This window comes from Megascapheus bottae, chromosome 21, assembly GCF_031878675.1.
Source record: "Megascapheus bottae isolate mThoBot1 chromosome 21, mThoBot2.hap1, whole genome shotgun sequence".
NCBI classification, from domain to species: domain Eukaryota; kingdom Metazoa; phylum Chordata; class Mammalia; order Rodentia; family Geomyidae; genus Megascapheus; species Megascapheus bottae.
Window position 1 is genome coordinate 29,580,820 of NC_143529.1, and position 27,611 is coordinate 29,608,430.

A 27,611-nucleotide genomic window follows, 5' to 3' on the forward strand; every position below is an offset into this window, starting at 1 on the left:
TAACCTTAGGTCCTACTTTGCCAGACCAAAGAGTGTAGGACAGGCAGGAAAAAGAAAGAACAAGGGGGGTAGATATAACCAACAAATCGACATTTTATATAAGTCAATACTCTCTTTAATTTGTCAGTTTAAAAGTGTTCTGGGACAGTTTACCAACAGCTCGGAGGAGATCTTTACCAGTTCTGTCTCTCTCTCTCCCCCCCTCCCTCCCTCCCTCCCTCCTTTCCTCTCCTTCCTTCCTTCCTTCCTTCCTTCCTTCCTTCCTTCCTTCCTTCCTTCCTTCCTTTCTTCCTTCCTTCCATCCTTCCTTCCTTTCCTTCTTTCCTTCTTTATTGTGGTTACTAATAAAAGTGTTTTTGAGCTACAGTTTTAGTTTCCAGATGAAGAGCTTTGATGGTGATTTTTCAAGCTATTTTTAGCATTCCCTCTGATGCCAGCTATTTTAAGTGTGGAGAAAGAGAGGGAAAGAGGAAGAAGGAGGCCATTTCCTAAACCTGAAGATTCCAATAATCAAAATCCAGTAGAGGATTTTGTAGTAATGATTATGACTTTTCAGGCTTCCAGCTCCTTAGGATAAGTATTCAAAACTGCTTCTTTTCCCTCCACTGGGGGAGGTGTTCTTCTCAGAAACATGCCGATAGTTGCTTCAGTTCAAATGACTCAACCAAGATGAGCCATGGAATAGAAGAGAAAGCCCAAGACGGGGACTCAGTCCCTATGCTGTACTTAGTATGTGAATGAAGTTCCTCATTCTCACCCGGTTTTTTTTAATTTTATTTTTTACCAGTCTTTAGCAAAGCTGCTCTTTGTTGATAATTTCAAATGTGATGGTTACCCGGTGAGATGTGTCTGTGACCATTTAGGCATATTTATTTTTCATCACATTGGTATTTTTCTCCATAGAGCTGGCCTTTTGAATTAATATATCAACTCATTTGTTTAATCTTCCAATGAAAAGGTAAACTTGGGGGAGTAGTAGAGCGCTAGCCTAGCATGAATGAAGCCCTGGATTTGATTCCTCAGAGCCTCATAAAGAGTAAAAGACAGAAGTAGTGCTGAGATTTAAGTGGCAGAGCGCTTCAAACAAAGCAATTTATTAGCTAATCACTATTAGATCTCCAAGCTTAGAACACTGCTAACATTCAGTGTTGTATATTACATTCTGACTGAATGAATAAAGTAAGGAAATTGGGGTGAGTGTATTACAGATTGGTGTGTCAAGCTAGCATTTTGTTCCATAGGAGGGTAAAGGGGCCTGTGGAAAATGAGCTGGGAACTTTCAGGTGAAGAGAACTACAGCCTTAAGCAATGAGCAAGGAGTAGGACTTGGGGAAGGTCTTAGGTTATGCTAAGGCATTTTCACTTCATTTTCAAGCTAGTAGAAGCCACAGAAGGGTTTTAAGTAGGCACAAGATAAAAGGGTTCAATGTGTTTTGTGCTTATTAGAATGATCAAGTTGAAAAAAAAAGAGAAAGAATGTTTTTTATGATTAAAACAATAAAAATAGTGAAGGCCAAAAATCAAAGATGATACTTAAGTTCAATGAGCCTGGTAGATACCAAAATCTGAATTCAATTTTTGTATCGATATTTATATAGCAATTCTCCATTTCCTTTCTGAGCTAGAAAGGGGGGTTTGTTAGTATCATTTGTCATATTTCTTTTATTTCCAGTCCTGGAGCTTGAACTCAGGGCCTGAGCACTGTCCTTGAGCTTTCTTAAGGCTAGAGTTCTATCACTTGAGCCACACCACCACGCCTGGCTTTTTTCTATGTATGTGGTACCAAGGAATTGCACCTGAGCCTTCGTGCATGCTAGGCAAAGCACTTTACCACTAGGCCAAACTCCCGGCCCTCATTTGTCATATTTCTGAATGACAGAGGTATGAGAAAAAGTTCTCCCAAGTTCACCCATTTTGCTGCCATTTTACAGAAAGTCCATTTGGTAGGCTTAGCTTCTGTCTGAAGAATGAAAATAAGGATGTGGATTTTTCAAAAATCTGGTTTGACTTTGTACCTGCAACTCAACCCCAGTGACCTAATCCACCCACAGAAATGAAATTTTTGTATGAGATACATTGTTTTCAATATATGCCAACATAAGGTAGAAGACCTTTACAAAAAAGCCACTGGAAGTTTGAGTTTGTTTGAGTAAAATGTCAGTTCTAAGTGCCAGTTCCCTGTCAAACTACTGATTTGATGGGTCAGCCTTCAGTTGCTGTTGGAACTACATTAAGAAGAAAGGATGGATGGCCGAGACTACCTTCTGTTTAGGAGAAAACAAGAAAGATTGTCAACTGCTTATGGTGATGTCTGCATAGTTATTTTCTAATCCTTTTAAAATGTTTCAGATCACTACAGATTATAGTATGGGATGGTTGGGACACGTCAGTTTTCATCATCTATAATGCTATTGGTTTTTTTCCAAAATGCATTTCCTTTCTATTCATCCTATTACCTTCAGGATCTTTCTAGGTAGTAGTGTGTATTGTCTTCAACTAGATATATATCAGACCATAAATCATCCCATAGAGATAATCTGTCTACATTCCTTTGCTCTCAAGTAAGCATTTTGTTACTAAAAGCCAACTGCGATTCAGAGTGATTTTTAAAATCTCATTTGTGCTAATAATAGGTTGCTGTCTTTGCCACTGGTTGGTTTGAGTTGCTTAGAAGTTAAGGTTAAGGCTGGGAGTTTGGCCTAGTAGTAGAGTACTTGCCTCTCATGCACAAAGACTGGGATTGATTCCTCGGTACCACATATGTAGAAAAAAATCTGGAAGTGGGGCTGTGGCTTAAGTGGTAGAGTGCTAGCCCTAGGAAAGCCCACATATAATGCTCAGGCCCTGAGTTCAAGCCTCGGGACTGACAAAACAAAGATAGTTTAGGTTAAGAAATGGGCTTTGGAAGGAAGTGCTTTGTGCATCCAGGGAAGAGAGAGCTTAGCAACAAGGACTCAGGCAGGAACATGACCCTGTGGCTGCGATCTCCTTAATCCTTGCCTCTCCCAACTTGGGGAGGCTTGGAATAAAACACAACCTGAAACCGATGGCTGCTGCAGAAGGGCAGAAGGGGAATGTAGGCTAGCCACAGAGGGATTGAGCGCAAAGAAGTCGTGAAGAAAGATGGTGCCCCGATTTGCAGGTCTCTCCTACAAATGAGTAAAGGACACTTACTGAGAAATCATCCTTGGGGAAGAACAGGAGATCCTGAAGGGGATCATTCCCATAGGTCTTTTCAAGTTCTTCAATGACAGCTTCATAATCCAAAGGCTCAAGGAGTCTAGGCTTTTCCTGCTATGGAAAAAGAAGAAGTGTGATGTTAGTCACTTGCCCATAACACCTCACTTCTCTATATTACCTCAAGGTCAATTGCCAGTGGTCTCTAGGGCTTGATAACACACTCCTTCTGAAGCAATTACAGACAGGCTGAGCATTTGAGACCAAGTCTACACGATGAATTTCCCCAGAGCTGAAGTAATGAGACGAGATCCAGAAAGACCAGATATCACTCTCCAGCCATTCACAGTTTGTTCTGCAGCTTCCAAGCTGCTGGTGTCCCTCTCAACCTCACAACACCCTACTAGCAACCAAAGTATCCCAGGTAGTCTTGGGTGTCACTGAAGCATGGATCCTGTGTCAGGATTAATTGCCTGCCTCTGAGCTTCTTTGTCTCTACAGAGAGAAGCAGAGCCAATCTCGGATAGAGTTGAACACAGTGATGAGGGATACACTATGGGGAAAACAGATGAATCTGGAAACCTTAAAGACCCAACTCCCTTCAGAGAAGGTTGCTGTAGTGCCAAATCAAAACCAGAGATAAAAGGGACTAGACTTCTACAGGGTTGCTATGTTTCTTCCAGATTGTCTATCCTTCACAGAGTGAGCCCTAGAAACAGAATATTACACAACAGAAAACCCAGGATATAACCTGAGTCCTTTGATGATGGGTATATCTAAACCAAATGCAAAGAATGAACTTTTGAGGGCTCTTTTGTGGAAGAAGACTTTTAGAAACAAGCATGACGTGGCACCATATAATTTGGATGTTAAACAAATCTTGTAAGTGAAAATATTATTCGTTTCTTCCTTTTTATTTCTTGAACTCAAAGCCTGGTTAGAACTCAGGATCTGGGTTCTATCCATGAGGTTTATTTCTTTGTGCCAGTCCTTGAGCTGGAACTCCAGACCTGGGCACTGTCTCTGAGCCTCTCTGTGCTCAAGGCTAGTGCTCTACCACTTAAGCTACCGCACCACTTCCGGCTATTTCTGTGTATGTGATACCAAGGAATTGAACCCAGGGCTTTGTGCATACCAGGCAAGCATTCTACCACTAGGCCAGGTTCTAGGCCCTTTTTTCCCCCCCATATATTTTTAAATTATAATTAATAGAAGAGTTACATTATGTTCACCAGATAGAAGGTGCATTATTCACAAACATTGATACCCTTTCTCAGGTCTTGGTCCCCATTTCCCCCCACTCATCTTGTTTCCCTCCCCCTTCCCTTTCCTATTTCAAATAACCAAATATGCATATATATCAGATAACAAGGTAAAATACTGTAACAATGTGAGATAACCAAGGTCAGCAAAAGAGATGAGAGATAACATAGTACATTAAGGACAACAATCACTCATTATATGTCTTTTTTAGAGTCATCCTATATGGTCTTATGCATCTAGGTTTTGTTCTATTGTGAATCTCTGCTAGGAGAGCCAAGGTTTCTACTGATTGTGACAAATGAGGGAAACCATTGAGCCTATGTTCCTTTGAGTCTGGCTTACTTCAATTAATATGATTTTGTTTTGGGGGTCAAGACTAGAACTTCACAAATTGAGCCACAGTTCCACTTCTAGTTATTAATTAGAGATAAGACTCCCCTGGACATTCCTTCCTCTGTTGGTTTCAAGCTATGATCCTCATATCTCAGTCTCCAGAGTATCAAGGAATACAGGCCTGAGCCAATTGGGCTTGACATTTTTTTATCAATGAATTCTCCATCCAACCTCAGGTCCCAACCTAGAAGCTATCTACCCACTTTGCAAAGTACAGAAATTTTAGCTTTGATTTTATCGTCTTCTTTGGAATATTTCTACTGGTAAAGCCCACCCCTCAACTTTCTTTGACATTTTAAAAATTGCTAATGGAATCAAGTAGCAGTCAATATTTACTAATTTTCCAAATATAAAGCAAAACAAAGCAAAATGTGACCTAGTGAGCTAGTAATGAAGATCTCCTTGCACTTTCTGCATTAAAAATAAATCTTAAATGCTTAAGTAAATGGAGGGCAGCATAAGGTGAATGTTCTCCTGGAAAAGTCCTTCAAGTAAAGTGGCTATATTTAACACATAAAAATGCAGTGCCCCACAGAATACTTGAAGAAAAGACTTAAATGCCCAGCACAATCTGTTTAGTGCATGTGCTGTGAAACACTGAGTATTTTAAGGTAGAAAATATAGAATTGCTCTTGTAACTAAAAAGCAAAGTGTGTGTGTGTGTGTGTGTGTGTGTGTGTGTGTGTGTATGTTTGTGTGTGTGCTAGTACTTAAGGCCTGCAGTTGTTCCTGAACTTTTTCACTCACTTAAAGCTGGCATTCTATCCCTGGACCTATAGTTCCACTTCTGGCTTTTTGCTGGTCAATTGGAAATGTAAGTTTCACAGATTGTTTCCTGCTCAGTCTGGCTTCAAATGGCAATCCTCAGATTTCAGCTTCCTGATTAGATAGATTTATAGACCCTAGACACCAACACTTGACTCAATCTTTTTCTAGAGTTCTTACAGTTTGACTGTAGACTTATTTTAAATTCCAGTTCCTGACTTCCCCAAGGCAAAAGATCATTTAAAAGATCACAAACTAATAATTCCAAAGCTCCACACAGATGGAGCTGATGTCTGATGTGTTGCCAAGAATTGTTTTGTTTTGTTTTATGTTGGCTATGAAGTTCTTTAAGTGGTGGTATTTCCCTCTAGTTCACCCATAGACCTCCACGGTCTTATTGATCACTTTTGTCCTTCAATGCCCCACATTTATATTATCAAACTGCCCTTATGGTACTTTAAGTCCAAGTACTTCATTTATTCTGAAACTGTTGCTTTGTTCTAACACTATTGTGTACACACGAACTGTAGCAAATAAAACGAAATGCCTAACCAGTCTTTGTCAGCTGGAGAACAATTTTTATTCACTCATGTCCCTTTGCCTGTGTAAAGTTTCTGATAGCTATGGGTCTTCATTATAACAGCCCATGAAGTCTCCCCACCTCCACCCATTTCTTTATACCAATTAGAGAAGGATAGAATGACTCTAGTGTGTGTTACAACTAATAGATTTAAATGGAAATAACAGGGGTATTTTTAATAGACTTCTACAATCAAAATCTCATTTTTATCTCGCATTAGGCCCAAACTCAGGTATTCAGGAAGAGCTTTGAGGCAAGAAGATCTTTCAAAAGAAGAACTTTTTTCTGGGACCTGAATGTTCTCTAAAATCAATCATTCAATTTACTCCAATAAAGCAATCAAGGATCCCAAGTCAAAGGTTATTGGTAAGACATTGATTAACAAATATGGTTTGGAAGACAGCATTTGGCTAACTTATCCTCTCAGATACAAAACACTTACAACAGATATGCTATTTGGGATATCCATGTCAAAATAACAGGGTCATACATGAAACAGGAAAGGCTAAAAGTGGCATTTGTTAATTGGTTGATAGGACAGAGATTAGCAAGAGAATAGCATTAATATGTTTATTGGCACCTGGGACTTAAGATTTGACAAAGCTTGGCCACAAAAGCTTGATATATCTTGCAGGGTCAGGATCTGGTATATCAAACAGTAGTTCTCTCTGCAGTATGGGAGATATGGGCTCAGAATTTTGGGCAAAGAGACAGACCTGCGTAAGACTGCATGGTGGGAGCAGTTTGTTTCTCAGTCCTTCTCCTTACAGAGACACTGAGAGACTGGGAACTGAGCAGCATTGATGTACAGCCTTAACAAGGGTTGGGTTGTCCCTTCTGAATTTAATGTGCCTGTTTCTTTTGGAAAGGCACCAACTGGGATAAGGTATGTGCCAAGATTACCCTGAATTGAATTGGATTTTTATAGTGCTCTTTAGTCTTCCTGTCTCTCCAGTGAGTAATGAGTTTCATTAGCCATTCTGGAGTGGCTCTGAATGGGAGAAGGCACCAGCAGTACCTGTTACTATGGAGCGGGGTGATGTTACACCACAGTGCTAATGGGCCCCATTCTTCTCAGATAGTATTAAGAGACTTGTTTGATCTCGTTCCCTCTATCCCTGATGTGCTTCCAAATCAACTTCACTGCTAAAGAATGGACTCCTGTCACAGAAACAATTATTTACTTCCCCTGTAATTATTTCACAATTTCTTGTGTTATGCCAACATGATGTCTAAGCCTTGGAGTGTTAAAGTTGCCCTCTTGGTAATAGTCCAGGGTACCAGGGCTGTTACATTGGTTTGAAGCAAGCAGATGGTCCTTCCTTAGCTGAGGGTTCTAACTCTAAGAACTCAGTGATGTGTCATCACTGAGATCTTAATTATTTTTATCATTGTATCTCAAAATCAAATGGGTGAAAAAATAATGTAAGAGAATATACCTTGCAGGATATAATCTTTAAAATTTACATGATTTAACTGTGTGTCAGGTAGCTACTCAGGAGGCTGAGATCTGAGGATTGTGGCTTAAAGCCAGCCCAGGAAGGAAAGTCTGGGAGATTCTAATCTCCAACTAACCACCAGAAAATCAGAAGTAGTACTGAGGATCCAAGTGGTAGAGCACTGGCCCTTGAGACCAAAAACCTAAAGACAGTACCCAGGCCCTGAGTTCCTGCCATGACTGACAAGAAAAAGAAAATCAAATGATTGAATTATCAGTCTAGACTGATAATTTAAACAGAATAAAAGCACAGATAAGCTAACAAAATAATTTAAATTATCCAGCTATGCTTTAGGAAACCCACAGGGATGAAAGAATGTGGCTATATGTTTTCTATGTTGAGATGTAACAGGAAATATAACCTTTAGAAAGATCCAGAATGCCTGGCCCCCAGGTCTGGCATGGTCACGATGGGCTGCATAACCTGGGGCATGCTAAGCAACATTGCTGAGCCTCAGTTTCCATATGGATAAAATGGCTTATTAGATGCATCCTCTTGGATTAAATCAGGTAGTAATTCACAACCAAATACCAAATCTAAAGAAGTCATTGTCTAAGTGCTCCATGTACAAAGGCAGTGGAACTTTCTCTAGACATAGACTGAAAACACCTCCGATGCACTTTCAATATGTACGAAGAGCAAACAGGCACTCGAAGACATTTGGCATCATTAACTTTATATCTTTTTTGCAGATCAGGATTCTTCCTTGCAACAAACACACAGCCAATGCGAGATGCATACAAACAACAACAAAATAAAAAACAAACATTTTCACCTTGATCTGAGAGAGGCAAGTCAATACCCAACTAGTGAAAATATCAGACTAGTAATCATGTATGTATGTATGAATGAAAATAGTATAACAGACTAAATAAAGGACAGGAAGCTAGGAAGGAGGGCCAAGGAAGGGTAATACAGAGGGCGAATCTGATCTGAGTGCATTACATGCATATATGGCAATTTCAGAATGAAACCCCTTCCTATAGTTTATAGATGATAATAGTCTCTTTACAAAAAAAGCAAAATGTTAAGAGACTACTGATTGAGCTAACAAACATTTTGCTTCCCTAAAAGAAGGAAAGTGATAGAGTGGAGAAATCTTAATGCTGAGAGGAGCCTTGCTAAGGGCATTAAGACTAGGAGATGAGCTGGAGTGAATCCGTGAGTAATTGTGCAGTATCCACTGAACTCTTCACTGTGGTCAACTTGAAATGTTTAACTTGAAATGTAGTTAACTTGAAATGTTTGCATTCAATTGGGTTTTCGTGTAAAAATCTAAGGAAGGTGAGAGGTCTGTGAGCATTCAAAATAGCAAGCCCTGTTACAAAGAGAAAGACAAAGGAAAGGCGCTAACTTAAAGGGCAAGAAGCTCAAGGTCATCTTGATCATGGTTCCAGATTCACACTCATTATGACATTACAGTTAAGATACAGAATGCTTAGACTGCAAAAGGCTGGTGTGCCTGAAGGTATAGACAGATTGAAAAAGTATGAGGTAATGATAAGGATAAAGGATCATTAAGAAATTATGGTACATCAAGTCTATGAAGCAATGAAAATCCATTAAAGTGGGGTTTTGTTTTTGTTTTTGTTTATTTAAGATAGGCATGGTGTTGCATGCCTATAATCTCAGTACTCACTCTGGAGTCTGAAGCAGGAGGCTCACAAGTTTTAGACTAGCCTGAGCTATATCCCTTGACCAGGTCTCAAAACAAACAAACAATCAAACAATAGAAATCTGGGCTTTTCAAAATTTATAAAAGGAAGCGTGCTTATATTGCTTATAAACTATTGCTTAGTAAAAATTTAAAATGAATATTATATAGCAGAATATTGGACAAGAATGTAATTTAGAGACAAATATCCAAGGGCTGGGAGTTTGGCCTAATGGTAGAGTGCTTGCCTAGCATGTACGAAGACCTAGGTTCAATTCCTTGGTACTACATACATAGAAAAAGCAGGAAGTGGTGCTATGGCTCAAATGGTAGAGCTCTAGCCTTGAGAAAGCCCAAGGACAGTGCTCAGATCCTGAGTTCAAGCCCCAGGACTGGCAAAAAGAAAAAGAAACGAAGATTCAAGTATTGAGAATCATTGTACTTGGGTAGTTCTACAATCTTTAAGTTTTAATTTTTTTCCATTTTGATTCTTCTACAATCTTCAAAGTTTTTTCCCATGGAAAATACTGCTTTCATCCTGGTGTGAAAATGAACTTATTTCTTAAAACTAGAATGCCTTTATGGCAGCACTAGGGAATTACTTGATTTGAAAATTGTTTACCCTTTGAAAACCCACCAGAGAGGGAACCTAGAAACATCACAGTGGGACGTCACACAGAAATTCAACCACTAACAGATTCAAGCAATTAATAAAATAATACACAAACCACCGGAGACAGTGGATGAAGAAAAATAATTACCGATTAGGAATGTGGTTCTATAATCTAGTGTCAGCAAAACAAATTGCAATTAGCCATTAAATAACTATTTTTTGCCTTGTGAGGAGTCACACACATCTGGCGTGTTATTTAAACATCTGCCTGCATTGACCATTAAGATTAGTTTTCTGTTCTAATAGAAGGTATAGCATAATTAACCATGAGTCATGTGACCTGGCATCATTTGAGTTATGTTAATCTTGGTGGATTAGGGGCATGTTGTTTTAAACATCAAGGCAATGAAGTACTTGAAAGTGAAAGTAAACCACAAATTATTAGATACCTTTTAGATAGCTTAAAAAATTGAAAATGTTCTACTTAAAAATGTGCACTAAAAAGCAAGTCCAATTTAGCAAATAATCCCACAAACTAAATTCTTCATGTACCACGAAGTATTGTTCTTTCATGCTTTTATATTTAGCACCTAAAATCTAGGTAATTTTTTTCTTTGTTTTCTTTCAATAATCATCTTTATGTAGTTGTAGAAAGGAGTTGCCATTTAACAAAGCAGTTTATGAATACAACATATTGTTTTTTTAACAGGTAACACTATTTTTAATTAAAATTTTTATCCTGGCATAACATATCAAGTCTGAATGGGCACAAATCCATCTTTTTATTTGGTGCTTTTTTTATACAATATATCTTGATCAATATCGCCCCTTTCGAAATTCTCACTCATCCCTCCCCAACCCACTCCTTCCCTCAATCTTCCTAATTTTCCTTCCTTCCTTCTTTCTTTCTTTCTTTCTTTCTTTCTTTCTTTCTTTCTTTCTTTCTTTCTTTCTTTCTCTCTTTCTTTCTTTCTTTCTTTCTTTTTGACAGACTGGGACTTCAGCTCAGGGCCTGAGCACTGTCCTTGGGCTTTCTCAAGGCTAGTGCTCTACCACTTGAGCCATGGCACCACTTTGAATTTTTCCATGTATGTGGTACCAAGGAATCGGTGCTGGATTTTTGTACATGCTCGGCAAGCACTTTACCACTAGGCCAAACTCCCAGCCCCTCTTCTTAATTTTCTAGGCTACATATTGTATTCTTTACTGCATTATCCCCTTTTCTCCTCTTCAGTTGCTGTCTCCCCCCTGCACCCCATCTTATCCCTTTCGAGTATTTATTTCCTAGGTTTTTTTTTTTATTTTGCTGAACTTCGAATTTGGATTTCTAAGGAATTACACTATTTGAAATCTCCATTTAATCTACCATATTTCAGTTAATATGCTTGTATACACTTGCATATATTTTACTAAAATTGTTATAAAATAATTTTGGTAAAGTTAAAGATGGTGATTATACAAGGAAAAGTACTGGAATAAATAAGAGGTAACTTTACCTCTGTGCATTTCCTAATTCAAGCCAAGCTACCCTCATCCCCATAGGAAAAAGGAAGACAACCTACAAATCCTCTACACCAGCAATGAAAAGTGTTTTGAAAATCTTCCCTTGGGTTTACCTTGAAAAACTATCTGGAAAATATTTGCATGCAGATCCAAAGAAAAGAACTAGCTTTAGGATTGGTTTGGCATTAAACTCATGCAGCTTTGCAAATAAGAATAGAGAAAAATCAATGTTGTCCAAATTGAGAATCCTTTTCTGTAACTCTGACTTACACAATTACCAATGTTCTTGCCCTTTTGAGGAAAGAGGTCGATGGAATTAGGAAGAGAAAACATTCCCCATACCACATTCCTCCTATTTGGGGAATACATGTTTGAGCTCTATAGTCTATGTAATTAAGGAGCTGAGCCTTCTGTGACTCCTTATGAGGGGCACTCTAATTCTGGCCACCTGAACTAATTATTGTTGGTTTTCCTTTTCAAAGAATCTGGTCTTTTCCAGAAACACCATGAGGACTGTTTCTCCTTCTCTTAAGGAAGCCTGTGTTCTTCCAACGACATGCAATGCATCCTGGGATGCATGCAATGCTACTGGGGGCACATTTTTCTTCCCTCACCCCTCTCTTTGTCCAGATATCAATGATCCAAGCATTATTTAAACCCTAAGTAATCCAGGATCCTTTGGCCTTAATGTATTAGGAATAAATTCCTTTGTGTTTAAAATAAATGAGAAGATCAGAGAGTCCACACAGCTGTATCCATAGACATAGCTCTGTGCTTTGGTCGCATGACAGATTTAATTCATTCTCTCATTGGGGAGTTCCACTGAACTACTGCTCAAAAAGTCTGAGCTTCGGAAAACAACAAAAAAACAAAACAAAACAAAACTAGCTTTTCTTAACAAGATAGGAAATGATTAAGTCATTTTACACTGACCCTTCAACCTTCTCTCTGTCTTGAGCCACAGAGTTTCCTAAGTATTTGAAAACACTAGCTAATTAAAGTTAATACAGCTGGGAAAATTCAGATTATGCTGAGTTTGGTCAACAAAGGTGGATATGGATTGCTGAAGCAACTAATCAGTAACTCTTTGCATATTAGTTATTTCACTAAAACATGTTTTAAAAGTTAAATGCGGTAAGGACAATGCTCTTGGAATATATTATGAATGAAAAATTATTCATGTTTACCCAAACATTACAGTTGAAACAAAATTTCATTAGCACATTAACACAAGTCTTACAGGATTTACTAGGTAAGCTGTACTTTCAAATCCAATTCTTGTTTACTTTTTAAGTATATCTGACTCTATATATCTCTTAGAAACCATCCAAATGCCCACAGTTTTGTATAACAAATTAAAATAAAACAATAAAACAGTAGTTGCTTTTCTTATTCTACATAGAAAAAAGTAAAAATATCCAAGAAGGTCTAAAGCAAATTAAATTACATTCTCATTTAGTTTTCTAGAAACACTTGAAAGATAATAAATATCATTAAAAATACATCACAACCCAATTACAAGGTTTCCTGACATCAGGGAAATTAATGCCTTAGAACAAAACTACAGGGAACTTTAGATTAATTGGTATGGAGCCTATGATATGAGCAGCTACCAGCTTGCCCTCGGGCACAGATTCAGTAATTTGACTGTTACATAAACTTTCACTCTCAGGTCAAATGGTTTGTGTGTTTGTATGTGTGTACACATATGTGCACACAAATGTAAACACTTGTGTCAACATTAATATATCTAATTGTTAAGAAATCTTCCATGCCCCTTCTTATTTGTGGCTATTTGAAATTGAGTATGTATAATGGATATTTTTATATGCTTTTTCTTTTTAGTCTCTGTGATACTCATTGGATCTATCTCCTTTTAGTAAGCACATTTAATTCCACTGTGGGGAGCTTCCCAGTCTTAGTAGATCCCATTGTTCAAAAAGGTTCTATAGGCGTGGTGGCTCATGTCTATAATTTTAACCACTGAAGGCAGAGATAGGAGGTAGAACAAGCTAGCCACGTAGAAAGTTTTACCCTCTCAATCAAGCTTGGTTATGTACCTGTCATCCTAGTTACATGGTAGACTAAGATAGGTAGTAAGTTCATGGTTCTAAGCTAACTTGGGCAAAAGTTTGCAAGACTATCTTAACTGTTATCCCAGGTATGGCAAGAAGTGTAAAACACCAAGATCGAGACCAGGGCTGTGGGTGTGGGGGGAAACCCTACCCAAAGCTCTGTCTCAAAATAATCAGTACAAAATAATGGGTAGAGGCATGGCTCAATAACCAGGCCCACCAACAAAAACCAAACCAAAATATGGGCCTGATTTTTCTGTGGTCAAAGGCATGTTGCCCCATGAAGTTATAATTCAACCCTCTCCTCCAGTTCTTGAGAGGAGCTAGGCCAAAATTGAGAAAAAGATTGGAAGCTGTTCATTTCTGGAGCTGTGCTCTCATAACACCATGTCATGCTTCCAGCTACCACAGTGACCTTTATTTCCCATGGCCAAGTGGCTGTAAATTCACTTGTCTCTTCATCCTGCATTCTGTTTCCTTTTTCCTTAACCTTAATAGGTTTCTAATGTCTATGATTAGAGAATTCTAATCCATAACATAGTGAGTAGCGCTTGCAATAAGAGTCAAATATTTATCAATTTGTATTTACTTGGAGTTGGGGGTGGGGGTTTTGCTGGTCTTAAGGTTTGAACTCAGGGCCTGGGAGCAGACTCTGAGCCTCTTTGTGTTCAAAGCTAGCACACTATCACTTGAACTGCACCACCACTTCTGGCTTTTTATGAGTAGTTTATTAACGATAAGATTATCCTAGGCAGGCTCTAATCTGTGATCCTCAGATCTCAGCCTCTTGATTAGCTAGGATTACAGATATGAGCCACCAGAGCTCAGTTCAATTGAGTTGTTTTATAGGACCTTTGTACCTAATGACACCATCTTTGAAATGCAGCTATTTAAAGTATGTGCCTTGGGCCTGGAGTTTGGCCTAGTGGTAGACTGCTTGCCTAGGATGCACGAAGACCCAGGTTCTATCCTCAATACCACATATATAGAAAAAACTGGAAGTGGTGCTGTGGCTCAAGTGGTAGAGTGCTAGCCTTGAAAAAATCCAAGGACAGTGCTCAGGGCATGAGTTCAAGCCCCAGGACTGGCAAAACCCACAAAAACAAAAACTGAATGCTTAATACAACCTGAAAGTGTTTCCACCTACTAGTAAAAATAAGTAAGTAAGTAAGTAAGTAAGTAAGTAAGTAAGTAAGTAAAATGTGTGCCTTACTAAATCTTAAAACATCTGAAGGCCATCTAATTTTGCAGACATCACACCAGTCACTTAAATACATTTTTAGCTTTCTGAGCTGTTATACAAACTGAAGATCTGATTTCTAACTTTGAGGCACACTGAACTCATTCAATTCTTTAATTTCCTGCAATACCAGAATATCCAAAAGTTTTAAAAAAGCAAGTTGATTATCACCTCTGCCTTTAGGGCTATGTCACATGCTATAATTTGGCCTCTGTAGGATCTTCCTCATTGTATGGCAGATTCCTTCAGCACCTAACAGCCTAGACACCTGTAAGCCATTCCAAATCCCAGGTTCCTTTCTCTTCATCTGTTGTTTTTCATTGTGCGAGTTACATTTGGTACATTTGCTATATTAAAACAATTTCATGCAGGTTTTCTCATAGAGATGAGATTGTCACATAAATCAGTACTAATAGTAATCACAGGCTTCACTATTTAAAATAATTTATCCATAATTGTGAACAACTATTTTTTCCACCGTTACTGCTGTATAACAACAAGGGCAAGATGCTTGTTTAATGCCTCCTCTCATTGAATATTTATAATAATCCTAGGAGCGGTGATCACTGATGCTTTGTATTAATACATGAGGGCATTTAGCTTCTGAGGATTTATGCAAAATGGCAAGCAAATTGATGAAGGGACTGATATAACAACCCAGCTCAGCTTGAACTGTAATATTCATTCCATTAAATTACTGGCAAAACATAGGTTTTGCAAGAATATAAAACATTTTTTTAAATTTGGGAGCATTCCAGAATATAGCTATAGTTTTGACAGTCTGTGAATTTCACAGAGAAGAGCAATAGGCGGTTAGGTGCTGGAATAAGTCTCTGAGCACCCTAAGAAAAAAATGGTAGGGACAGGAGACTATATTTATGAGAGGGTACAGAAGTGGAAAGAAAGGAAATGAAAAGTATATTTAGTAACCATAGAATGGAAATTATTAATGATTGTGTCAGCATTCATATTGGAAATGACCACTGTTGGACAGCAGGAAGCAAAGTTGTGAGGACTATGGTTTTAGTTCCTGTCCACTGTGACTCTTTTTCTAACACATGACCCACCCTTGCTCAGCTAGCCGGCTGTCTCCCGGCTTGGCTCTTTCCCCTCCCTGAGAAAAGTGATGTCATTCTTGGTTACTGGGCAGGCACCCCATCCAAGTCAATTTGGGGAGCGGCTTTCTGGCATCTGACCTTGCTGTTCCTTCACACTACCAGCTCAAACTCAGAGTCCTCTGATCTCTCTTCCCCTTGTTTTTTAGGCTGGATAAAGTTTCAATACATACTTCTCCCTTTCTGTGGTCTGCACTGAATTCAGAGCCTCTGGATATTTCTATTTCTTTCCATTTCAGTTCCTAATTTTCATCCCTGTTTATCCAGTTGTGTTTCACTTCTGATTCAGCTTCATTTCATCTTCTTGGAGTCATCACCCCAGGGCTGGGCGCCCATTCTGTGCTTCCTTTCAGCTCGCTAGTGCATGACACAACCGTTCCAACAGTCAACTCGTCTCAGTGTTGGTGGACAGCAAGGAGCAGCACCAAAGAAGCAGGGAGGCAGATTGTTTATATTACGAGGGAAATGTAATGAAGAAAAACCTGACTTGAAGAAAACCCAGCACACTGTAATACACAATGGTGTACGCAGGAGACATGTTGAAGCCACTCACATCAGATTCTCTGGATATCCTTTTCATTTTCCTATTTAAGTAGGCTCTTATTAAGGAGGGTGAGCTTTTATGCATATCAAAAGTTTTTCAAATACTTGGACATCCTGCAGAGTAATGATCCACAAGCTGGTTATAACTTTAAAACAACAAATCACAAATAGTTTCCAAAGTTTTGCACTTTTGTTCAAGTGTGGATGACTGATAAAATAACTCAAGCTAACCATGTACTTAATCCTAAAGTAGGTTATGAAATGTAGGCAGGAAATTGTCTTTTTTTAACTGACTTCCTATGTACCAGAGCTAATATTAGAAAATTCTGGCTAAATAAATAAAAATAAACATAGAATGTCAGTTACAGAGTAAACCATCTATTGTGGAACTTCTTTCAAAGTTTAGAGGAAGTGGTTCTACTTAGTGAGCTTTAACAAGTTTCATCTTTCTCAAACTTTTCTCCTGACATTGCTGCACTCTGTAAACTGTATGTTGTCTAAAAACTGGTTACAAGAATGAAGATATCAGGGCCAGGAGTTTGGCCTAGTGGTTAAAGTGCTTGCCTAGCATGCATGAAGACCCGGGTTCGATTCCTCAGTACCACATACATAGATAAAAGCCAGAAGTGGTGCTGAGGCTCAAGTGGTAGAGCTCTAGCCTTGAGAAAGTCCAAGGACAGTGCTCAGGCCCTGAGCTCAAGCCAAGGACTGGCAAAAAAAAAAAGAATGAAGATATCAGTCAATACACTCAAAAAATTGGATCAATAGGGAAACTTCCAAAACAATTAAAATTGTCGGCAGAGTAAATTGCACAGCTTCAAAGAGCATTTGAAGAATACAGAACACACACAATTGTCAACCTGGGTCAAAATAATATAAAATTTAGGTTGCATACCCTTAAGAATTTTCAGGGTTCTCATATAAACATTCTAGATTGCCATAAAATTACATATTTTCTAAATTTGCTGGCATGAGATCAAATGACAATGGTTGAATTGAGAAAATCTGAGGAATCACTACAAAAATAGATCATCTATGATAATTATATCCAACCCATTAGGATTTCTTTTTTCACAATGAAATATGAATGTATCTAAACCTTAATAAAAATATTTTATCTTCTACCATAACTTTGGGTGTCATGGTCATCTATTATTTGGGTTGTTTCTAATGTATCAACATCTCAGGATGTTGGTTTAGGGTTTAGAAGCTGCAAGTGGAGATCTATGAGAAGTTCCATTTAGCTTTCGGTGGGTTTCAGTTAAACTATTTTTACAGCAGGAAGAAAAACACCAACAATCCATACAGGATCTGAGACCCTAGAGTTCAATGCTTAATACAACCTGAAAGTGTATCCATCTAGTGAACTTTGTTACCAAAATAGCTGCCACAATAAAAGTATCACCTTCAGGTTTAGAGTGTTAAGTATTAATAAGTACATTAATTATTGTAGTCCCTGTACCCTATGCCCTTGGAAATGGAACTGCTTTACTTGTTTGCATAATGCTTCTAAAAATAAAATGTTTAAAAAATCTTTTCCTACTGTTCAAAACATGCCCAAAGTACATTGTATTAAGTCTAATTCAAACCAGTAATCTTAAAACAGCATAGGGGTTTTGAACATTTTTACCCAGGAAGAACTTTGAAGGTGATAAGATTTAATTAACCTTCATCCTGGTGTATAGACAGTAGGTCAAAGTTAGGTATAATGACACAGAGACAACAGGCTCAAATGTAATATTCTGCTTCCAACAGGGATCACAATTCCTTTCTTGGATTCTGTTTCCCAAAATGGAAACCACATATTGGGAAAACAGTTAAGGGTGGATTGAACCGTCAGTCCAGTGAAGAGACACTCTGTTTAAGGAGATATGCCTATCTCAGGCAGACCAAAAGCAAGCAACTCTAACAGAAATATCCCCAGTGCCTTCCAAGGAAGAAAGCTAATCACTGTATGAATGAACTTAATTAAGTTTGAATGCATTGCTAGGGAATGCTTTGGGAAACACTTGCTCCTCACTGGCTCCTTTTCCACAGTTCTTAGCAACAATATATTCAAATTCAATTACGATCCTTCATAGAGTAATTAGTTTCATTATCTGGTGAGCCATTATACCCTGTAGTGTGGTGTACAAAAGATGGATGTGTCCTTCTCCTGTGAGCTGCCTCTTTCCACGGACACAAAAAGTCATAATGGAACACCATAGTTCTCCTATCTTCCATTGAGAGAGATACAGCAGGGAAATAAGCATTTTTGGATATGTGTAAAAGGCTGACATAATCTCAAGTCAAATAGATTTGTAAAACAATTACACGCTTTAGCAGACTGAAGGTAAGTGACAGACGAAAGCTTTTAAGGAAGCAGTCAGAAAGACTGAACCAGGCTCATGTTTCTAGCCACTGGGGAGCAAAATTAGGTCTAGGGCTCTGCATATCCTGTTTATGAAATGATTATAAGAACCCAGGCTAGTAGTGGGGCACCAGTGCCTCATGCCTTTAAATCCTTGCTACTCAGGAGGCTGAGATATGAGGATTACAGTCTGAAGACTGCCCAGGCAGGAAAGTCCATGAGATCCTTATCTCCAATAAACTATTCAGAAAAGTGTTGGCCTTGAGAGCACAAAGAAGCTCAGAGACAGCAGCTAGGCTCTGAGTTCAAGCCCCTAGAGTGGCAAAAGCGAACAAACATACAAACAAATAAAATTCCAGGTGAACTACATTAACACAGGTTGCTACCCCAAATTTCACTTAGGAAATAATTCCTCTCAGGTGCCAACTTCTAAAAAAGCAATCAATCCATTTATACCTTTCTTATTTGCTTAAAGAATTATGACTTCCATTGCTCTATTTATAACATATTTTAGATAGGAATTTCTGTTTCGGTATATGTTTAAGATCTGGACTGCAGGGCAGCTGGTACCATAAAATAGGATGCTGGAGAGCTCAGTAAGCCTAGCGTTTCAAACTCAATTCTAGTCTTCATGACTTGTGTATTTTTTTCAAGATTCTTAATCTGTTAAGTTTGTTTCCTTATTTGTGAAAATAGTAACTTAATAAATAAGATTATGAACATGTGGGAAATTATATAGGACATTAATAGAGATGCTTTCCAGAATGTTAAATGTTTATTGCTTGATATCAATACATTTTAGGAAATAAAAGAAAACCTCAGCATTAAGAAAAAAACCCGACAACCAAGGCTGTATCTCTTAGGAACAAATTTAAGCATTTAGTTATGTGTTCACACAGAAAATACCCACTACTGAACTAGAGGCTCATAACAAACAACAACGGAGTACCAACATAACAAGCCAAACCTCAAATAAATTCTGTCTGACTCAATTACAAAATCAAATTGTTATAAGAACAAAGGGACTGCCTACGAACTGGGAGACAGTGTGTACTTTTCATGGTGTTGGCCCATTAAGGGAGTTCAGTGGGTATTCATTTATTTGATTATTCATGGTCACAGATGATGGTTCATAAATAGTCCTTAAATACACGTATATGCACACCCACATACACCCCCCACACACACTTCTTAAAAAGCAACTTCTGTTTCTAGATTATCAGTGTATCAACAACTACTTTTTTAACCCCATGGGAAATGGTTCTCAATCAGGTAACCACTGTCTCTGCTCAGAACATTATGGTAATATTGGAGATATTTGGAGGTCACCATTGAGGAAGGGGAGGAATCAGCATTTAGTGAACAGAGGCCAAGGATGTTGCTGAGTATGCTACAATGATGCAGAAAGAATTTATGTAGATGTTGAGAAAGCGTACCAGGAAGAAATAAAACAAAGCTCAGACTACTCTAAAACAATCTTCTAAAATGAGCTACCCAATAATATTTCTACAGGTATTTATCATATAAGGTGGGTTTTTCCATTATATGCTGGTCACTGAATAGCTTTAGCAATGGGCTCCGCTATTCAACTGTGAGTAAATCCTACAGACAGAAAACTAGAATTCTGTAGCAAGTCTATGTTTCCAGAGCTCTCATTTCACTTAAGTAATAACACAGAAACATTTTTTAACAGTAAGAGTCCTTTTACATTTTTTAGGCCATATCAACTTGTATAATCTTGCTTCTTTTGATCAATTATTTTGCTTTTCCTTTCTAGTTTGGATTATTTTTTCTCAGAATTTTGAAGTGAATTAATGGTAGTTGATAAAAATAGAGCAGCAACATACCCATACAGAAGTCATCAACTTGGCTCTTAAATTAACTGTGTTCTTTTACTTAATAAAGATTAACTTGTAGAAATCACAAGATGTATTATAAGATGAAGAAAATTTTAGATAAATCCTAAATATAGTAATGCTCTAACACCTTCACTCTTCTAGCAATATTTTTCACAAGCTTACACATGTTTTGAAAGCAACTTGATCCCCCAAATAAGGATTCAAGTAAAAGAAGTTATTTTTGAGCCAAGTACAGTATTGTGTCTCCTTTCTCTAGTTGCCTAAGTAGGAAAAGCACTTTAGAGCCAACCTTTTTTAAAAAGAAAGTCCCAAAGAAAGGATGGAAAGCAAAACATCAGTATTCAGATACCTACAGAACTGAACCTGTGGATTTCTTCTGGATTCACTCTCCTCACTGTCCGCCTTTTTTTCCAAAATTCCTTTCCTCGGAAGCTCATTGTACTGCTGTCATTTGAGTCACACAGAATTTTTAAAATACTGTCATGAGATCTTTCTTTGTTTTCTGAAGCTCCACCACGTTGAACAAATTTCTCTTCTCTGATCAAAAAGGGAAATGCTCATGCTACGTTAATATAACTCAACTGAAAGGAAAGGAAACCCATCAAGTTACAGCTTCCGGTAAGGAGCTGATTACCAGTTCCTTTGCTACTGCATACACCTGTTTTAAAGCAAGACAAGAAAAAAACACACACCAAATGAAATAGCTTCATAAAACATATGGTGGAAAAATCTTACCCATGAACAAAATCAGGCTTGAATCAAAAGAGGTAATTTACTACAGGGCTTCATATCTGCCACTGAAAGAACCATCCAAACTTTGTAATTAAGTCCTGAATCACAAGGTAAGCTGTAATGATAGAACTGAAAAGAAAGTATCTTATTTGCAACATTGGCTTATGCAAGTAGACTACCTTAGTAGTCTCCAAAGATGACTGCTTAGGCCCCAGAGAAAAGATACTACAGTGATATTTACATGGACTACCTAAAAGAAATTACATATAATATATAATATTATGCCCATAGACTGTAAGTCTTGATATCAAATGGCTACAAGAAGTGAAATAATTAATTACTTTATTTTTAGGTCTTCACTCACTTTCTCTGAGCTATTGAAAAGTGCAACTCTCCTCTCAAGACCACCTGAATGCTCTTTTTTTTCACATTTTGTGTTAATTTTAATGATAAAAAGGGCACAGGAGGTAAAAACCTGATATTTCACTTATATTGCATAACAAGCTAACCAAACTGGAACCAGAATGCTCTTTTATGTATTATTTTTGTATAGCAGTTAGAAGCATGCTATACTACCCTTTCATCTGCACGTTTCTTTTATTTCCATTTTTTAAAAACCAGTCTCCACGCTATATAAGAATGGTAATCTGTCTGCCTTATTCACTGGCTTCAGAAATTAATATCTATACTATATGATTTATAAATACATATAGCATAGGGGGATTGAGTTGAGTTTTGTTTGTCAATAGGTGAGTGAGGTAAGAAATACCTGGAGACCAAAAACTAGGACATTCTCTTTTCCTCCAGAGTCACTGGATTTGACTGACACATAGACTAGAACCACTTGTAGGTCTCTATCTTTTCATGCAGTTCTTGTTGCCAGACATTTTGCTTGTGCCTTTGCTGAACATGGATGTGGAACGGGAAGTGGCTTGTTTCAAAAACAATCAGAAACATTGCAGTGTGTAAAAGGACAGCAGTGGGGGTAAAGTACATCATCAGTTTAATAATCTGGAAACTGAGGACTCCCCAGAGCAAAAGTTCTTTTGATCTATATTACTGGACATTTATTTCTACTTGGTGTCTTTGGTTGAACCCTGTGGTGTCTGTTCTTTGAGCATGGCTGTGGTAAGACATACAGAATTTTGAGATCTGGTTTGTTGTTTCTTTGTATGAAATCATGAATGTCTGCCTCTGGGACCCCTGATCTCCCGATGTCAGATTTTTTTTTTAATTTCAGTGTCTAGATCAGTGATTCATTTGAGAATTCTGCAAAAAACTATCAACCCACTCACCAGGAAAATGTAAGTACTCAGAGATTACATGTGTGGCCAGGGATCATAAAGCTCTAAGGTCCACTTGAGGACTTCATGGACATGGACTCTGAAATCCCTGACTTCTGGATTCAGAAGACACGCACAGTGCCTTAGAACAAGCCCTCAATGATCTTGAGAAACTCCTAGGACATTTCCTCTTTTTCTAATTCTTGACTTTACTTTGTCCCCTATTCCTCTTTAGGTGCCATAATTCTTTATACTGGAGCCCCTCCAATTCCTCAACTTCTGCAAAATGACACTGACTCATTTTGCTGATGATGTAGCTCAGTGGTATGTTTTGAATACTCAGGGCTAAGAAGTCAATCCATAGCAGTGCGGGGGAGGGAAGGTTGATTCCTTTCTACATTCCCTTGGTCACTGATCACAGCTCCCTTACCAACTAGCAACACCAGACAACATATGTCCAAAACTTGAGGCACCTGCATAGAAGGACACAGCCAAGTAGCCGAGCAGAGTGTTTCATGAGATAGCATTCTTGTAGTCAGAGCTCTACTGAGATTCTGTTTCTAAGCCAAATATGTGTCTTCAGCATGATATTCTAACTAATTTTCTTTTATGTGTATGTTCAGAATTGTAACTAGGGAAATGAGTAAGAAAGATATATCAGATAAAAGTAGTCCTCAATCACAAGGAATCACTGACAAGTTCAGAAGAAAAGAAAGTTTATACAAATTAATGATGAGAATTGACTTATTCCATTGTTGTGAGAAATACATAATATCTGTCCTAGTTTTAAGCAGATGTGACTTGAACAGGAGATTACTAGAGATTAAATGATCCTGAGGGAGCTCTATATAGAAAGGGTAGTTCTAAGGAAGGTAGATGTCAAATAGGTGAGTCCCAAAGAAGAAATCTTCTAGGGGAGAAAATGTAGCATGGATGAGACATTAAGAAAGAATGGTTAAAAGCATGGGGACTTATTTTTCCTTTTGTGAATTGTTCAAGGCTTACTTATCAAATAGGAATCCTATACTCACTATGTGATAGAGTTGGTGTGAGGATAACCAAGGTGACACTTAGAAATACTAATTAATTGCCTGGCCTGGTACATTGTAGCATCACTCAAGTATCTACTGTAACCTGAAAGCTATGGAAGACAATTTGTTTTCATGTTTTCAACATCTGTTGTGGTTACTTCCTGAATGTTTAAGAAACTTATCTTTGTTTTGTTTTTTGGTTTTTTTTTTTGCCAGTCCTGTGCTTGAGCTCAGGGCCTGAGCACTGTCCTTGGACTTTCTCAAGGCTAGAGCTCTACCACTTGAGCCTCAGCACCACTCCCGACTTTTTTCTATGTATGTGGTACCGAGGAATCGAACCCAGGTCTTCATGCATGCTAGGCAAGCACTCCACCACTAAGCCAAATTCCATGCCTTATCTTTGTTTTTTGTCTCTTCCAATTTCAATTAAATTTTCCCCTTTGCCAGCCAGGGCATTTCCTGTACAGCCTCTCTTCCATGGGAAAAGGACAGATCAGCTCCGCTCACCACCATGCTGTGGGGAAGCCAGTAGCCACTTCCTCCTCCTTTGTGGTCTCTCCTGAGCCTGGGCCCCAGGCAGAAATACTTGTAAGGTTAGTAGCACTCAGGTTCACTACTTCCTGTGAGAAAGGTCAACACAGCAGCACAGCTCCAGACCTCTGACAGGAGGAGAGACTGCTGAAGGAATTCAAACAGACTCAACAAAACCTCATACTTCTAAACACAGGGCTTTTAGTGGGCAGTGTCTTATAGAATGCATTTTTTTCTGTCAGCAAAATTTTAATTGGTATTGATTTTAATATAAAATGTTTAGAAACATAATTATATATATATATGCAGGGGGGCAATGTGGATCACATTGAGGAAGGATGGAAACACCAACAACTGAGATAAAATTCATTTGTGTGTGTGTGTGTGTGTGTGTGTGTGTGTGTGTGTGATATGTTTATTTGGGACATAAAGAGGTAGTGAGTTAAATGTGCGTGTATGAAATGTGTGATATGTGTTTATTGTGATCTATACACGTGCATATATTTCTTCATTGCAATAAATGTGAACATTATAATAAAAATTTCATCCACAGATTGCCAGATATGTCAGAAGCTGTAAAGATAATTTGTACATAATAAAGTGTATTAGTAGAATTTCACTGGTTCATGACTATCAAGTGATATCAGTACAAATGAATGCCAGTGAAATTGACAGCTTGTGAATTTATTATTATTCAGTACATTCTGATACTCTGATAAGGAACAACAGGTTTATTTCCAATCCTCAGATCTTACATCCCATCTTAAGCTAATAGATTATAGGAAAGGTTAAAGTACTACAAGGTTAAAGAAATCTGGATGAAGACAATAGCAGAGAAGCGATATAGATGCAGGTGTTTAGGTATCCAGTGAGGAACTTGGTCAGAGTACTGATGGGATAGATGGTAAGATAAAGCAAAACTACTGAAAGGCCCAATAACTGGTTCCAGGTGCAGACTACTTGAAGCTTATGGAAAGGAGTAGTGAATCTGAATGGATCACACCAATCAGGGGGTACAGCTGAGCTGAATGCCTGGGACAGTTAGGAATTCTTCATCTAGGATGCCTGATCCATGCACCAGATGGTCTAGGGATGGGGTAGACTGTGCTTTCCCTCCCCAGTGTTAGAAGTCACTCCTTTCAGATAATCCAGGTGAGGGGCTTTGCATCATTCTGTGGTCTGGTGTGTTCAGTAAGTTCATGGGCCTGTTTAACTTGACAGTGGTTTAATATACCCATGTGTCAATGTTTCTGAATTCGTTTGATGAGTCCATAGGTGATACCATTTCATTTGCAGAAATGAATTAGCAGTCTGCCTCCATGGATTGTTCTGGAAAGCTGGTGACTGTTTACTTGTATGAGGCACATGTAGACTCTATCACAACATTTGTGCCCAAAATTGAGCAAGACTTGCTTTTACACAATGTAGTCACACAGGGTAAGGCAGCCTCAGAGCACAGCTGAATCTCTACCCTGATGTTCTATAGATATCACATGTCATCAACAAATCACGCATACTTCAATATTTCCAGCTTCAGCCTTGGGTGTTATTGAGAATGAGACTTTTTTAGTGACCCCTGTTCCTTCTTATGAAGACCATACTTGAAGACACAGTCCCTTGCTTACATCCTCAGAGGCCAGGGCATGACAATGACAGTTGTAAACACAAAAGTGCTATGGCTATAACAATATTTCTAGGTTTACGTATCATACTAATATGTACATCTGGATTGCCAGAGCTATTCAAAAAGCATGCCACTAATTCTTCACCTAGAATGAAATTTTTTCCCTTTTAAAATATTCACAAACAGCATGTTTTTAATCATAATATTCCTCCATCTTTTCAAGAAGACAGAAAGTCTTCTTGTTGATTTGAAGTAGATAATTTCTTCTACTGATGATTGGATCAAGACACAAAATACAGCTTTAGCTCTGTGAGGCTGACCATATCTGAATTGACTCTGTAAGCTTTTATAATTTAGAAATTATAGTCTAATGGTGTTTTCCCATTGAGATGGCAGTATCTTCTCAGCTTGGGGGCTTCAATTCCACTCTACTTTCTCATTGCTGGCCAATGAAAAACAACAACAGACTTATGTCTTTTAAAGTAGAAAAAAACCCTAAAATTGGCCCCCTGTCATCATTTCCTACTGCTAATTACCATGCTTTCAATACGCACATCATCTATTGTTTAATAATTACACTGGAAAAATTACTTTGTACACATATTTTATGAGACAGAACGCCTGGAAATTCTAAAGAAAAACTGATTCATTTATAGAATATCAATAGATAAAATATGAACATTATGTTATTCAGTGGGGGTCTTTTATAGTAGCAGTTAATTTTATACACACAGTAATAAAACAATATTACCAACACAATTTTAATGAAGAAGAAAGTTATCGAGTGCCACATTCTCAGCATGCATGCTACCATGTTTTCAGACCAACAATTACATGTTAGTTAGACTATTAGTTTAGGCACAATCTCTGAAACCTAGTGGTATCCCAAAATGATCTCTTCAATGATTCTAATGTATTTTGAGGCCTGTGCCAAAAAGCAGCAAAGCTAACACAATAATTTGATATAAGCATGAATGCCTCACATTGTAGAAATTAGTGAATAACCTTAGGTCTTAGCTTTCAATCAAGAGTTTCTTTGTGTTTTATAGAACACTATAATTGTTGGAATTTCCTTATTTAGCTGTGGTGAATTCTTGACTCTTTGATGTGTAGTAGTTTCAAGTATCTAATAAAAGGAGACATTAACCTCTTGCAATCTGTCCTGCCCCTTATCATGTAATAAGAAATATGGAAATAACAGAGAAACAAGGGTAGTTCTATCAAGGGTGTCATACCTGTTTAGTCTGGGTTATGAGAAGAGAGCAAACACAGAGTCCTGGGCTCTGTCCAATGTTTCGTAGGCCTGTCCTGTGTCAGGGGTAAAGAAGCACCGCTCACTGTCCATGTAGGGTGATAATGGAACATATAAAGCCACCCACAAGAATGCACAAATGCAGAAAGTAAGTCACAAATGAAGAATACAAGCCACAGAATTCAAAAACAGAAAAAAGCATTATGTCAATCAAGGTGAAGCACTATTTTCTACAGGCATTGCAACACAGCTTAGAGCCTGGACCATGGAAACACTTTAAAGTCATTACTGTAAGATGAGTCCAAAGCACAACTTTTTCAGTGTATGTAAAAATGGCATGGAAGGGGCTGGGAGTTTGGCCTAGTGGTAGAATGCTTGCCTAGCATGCACGAAGACCTGGGTTCAATTTCTCAGTACCATATACACAGAAAAATGCCAGAAGTGGTGCTGAGGCTCAAATGGTAGAACTCTAGCCTTGAGAAAGTCCAAGGAGAGTGCTCAGGCCCTGAGCTGAAGCCCAGGACTGGCA

The 27,611-nt window shown here is 38.2% G+C and overlaps 1 protein-coding gene across 3 annotated transcripts in view; it reads right to left on the reverse strand.

Annotated features, from left to right (window-relative positions):
• The window catches only part of Dock10 (dedicator of cytokinesis 10), a 199,647-nt gene that overhangs the window by 145,930 nt on the left and 26,106 nt on the right, over positions 1-27,611 (reverse strand). For 2 of the 3 annotated variants that reach the window (XM_090354914.1, XM_090354915.1), the window contains exon 2: positions 3,175-3,294. In XM_090354914.1, the coding sequence (XP_090211040.1) occupies positions 3,175-3,294 (120 nt within the window). Of the gene's footprint in view, positions 1-3,174; positions 3,295-20,982; positions 21,152-27,611 lie in introns of those variants that run through there. The other variant, XM_090354916.1, reaches the window with a different exon arrangement.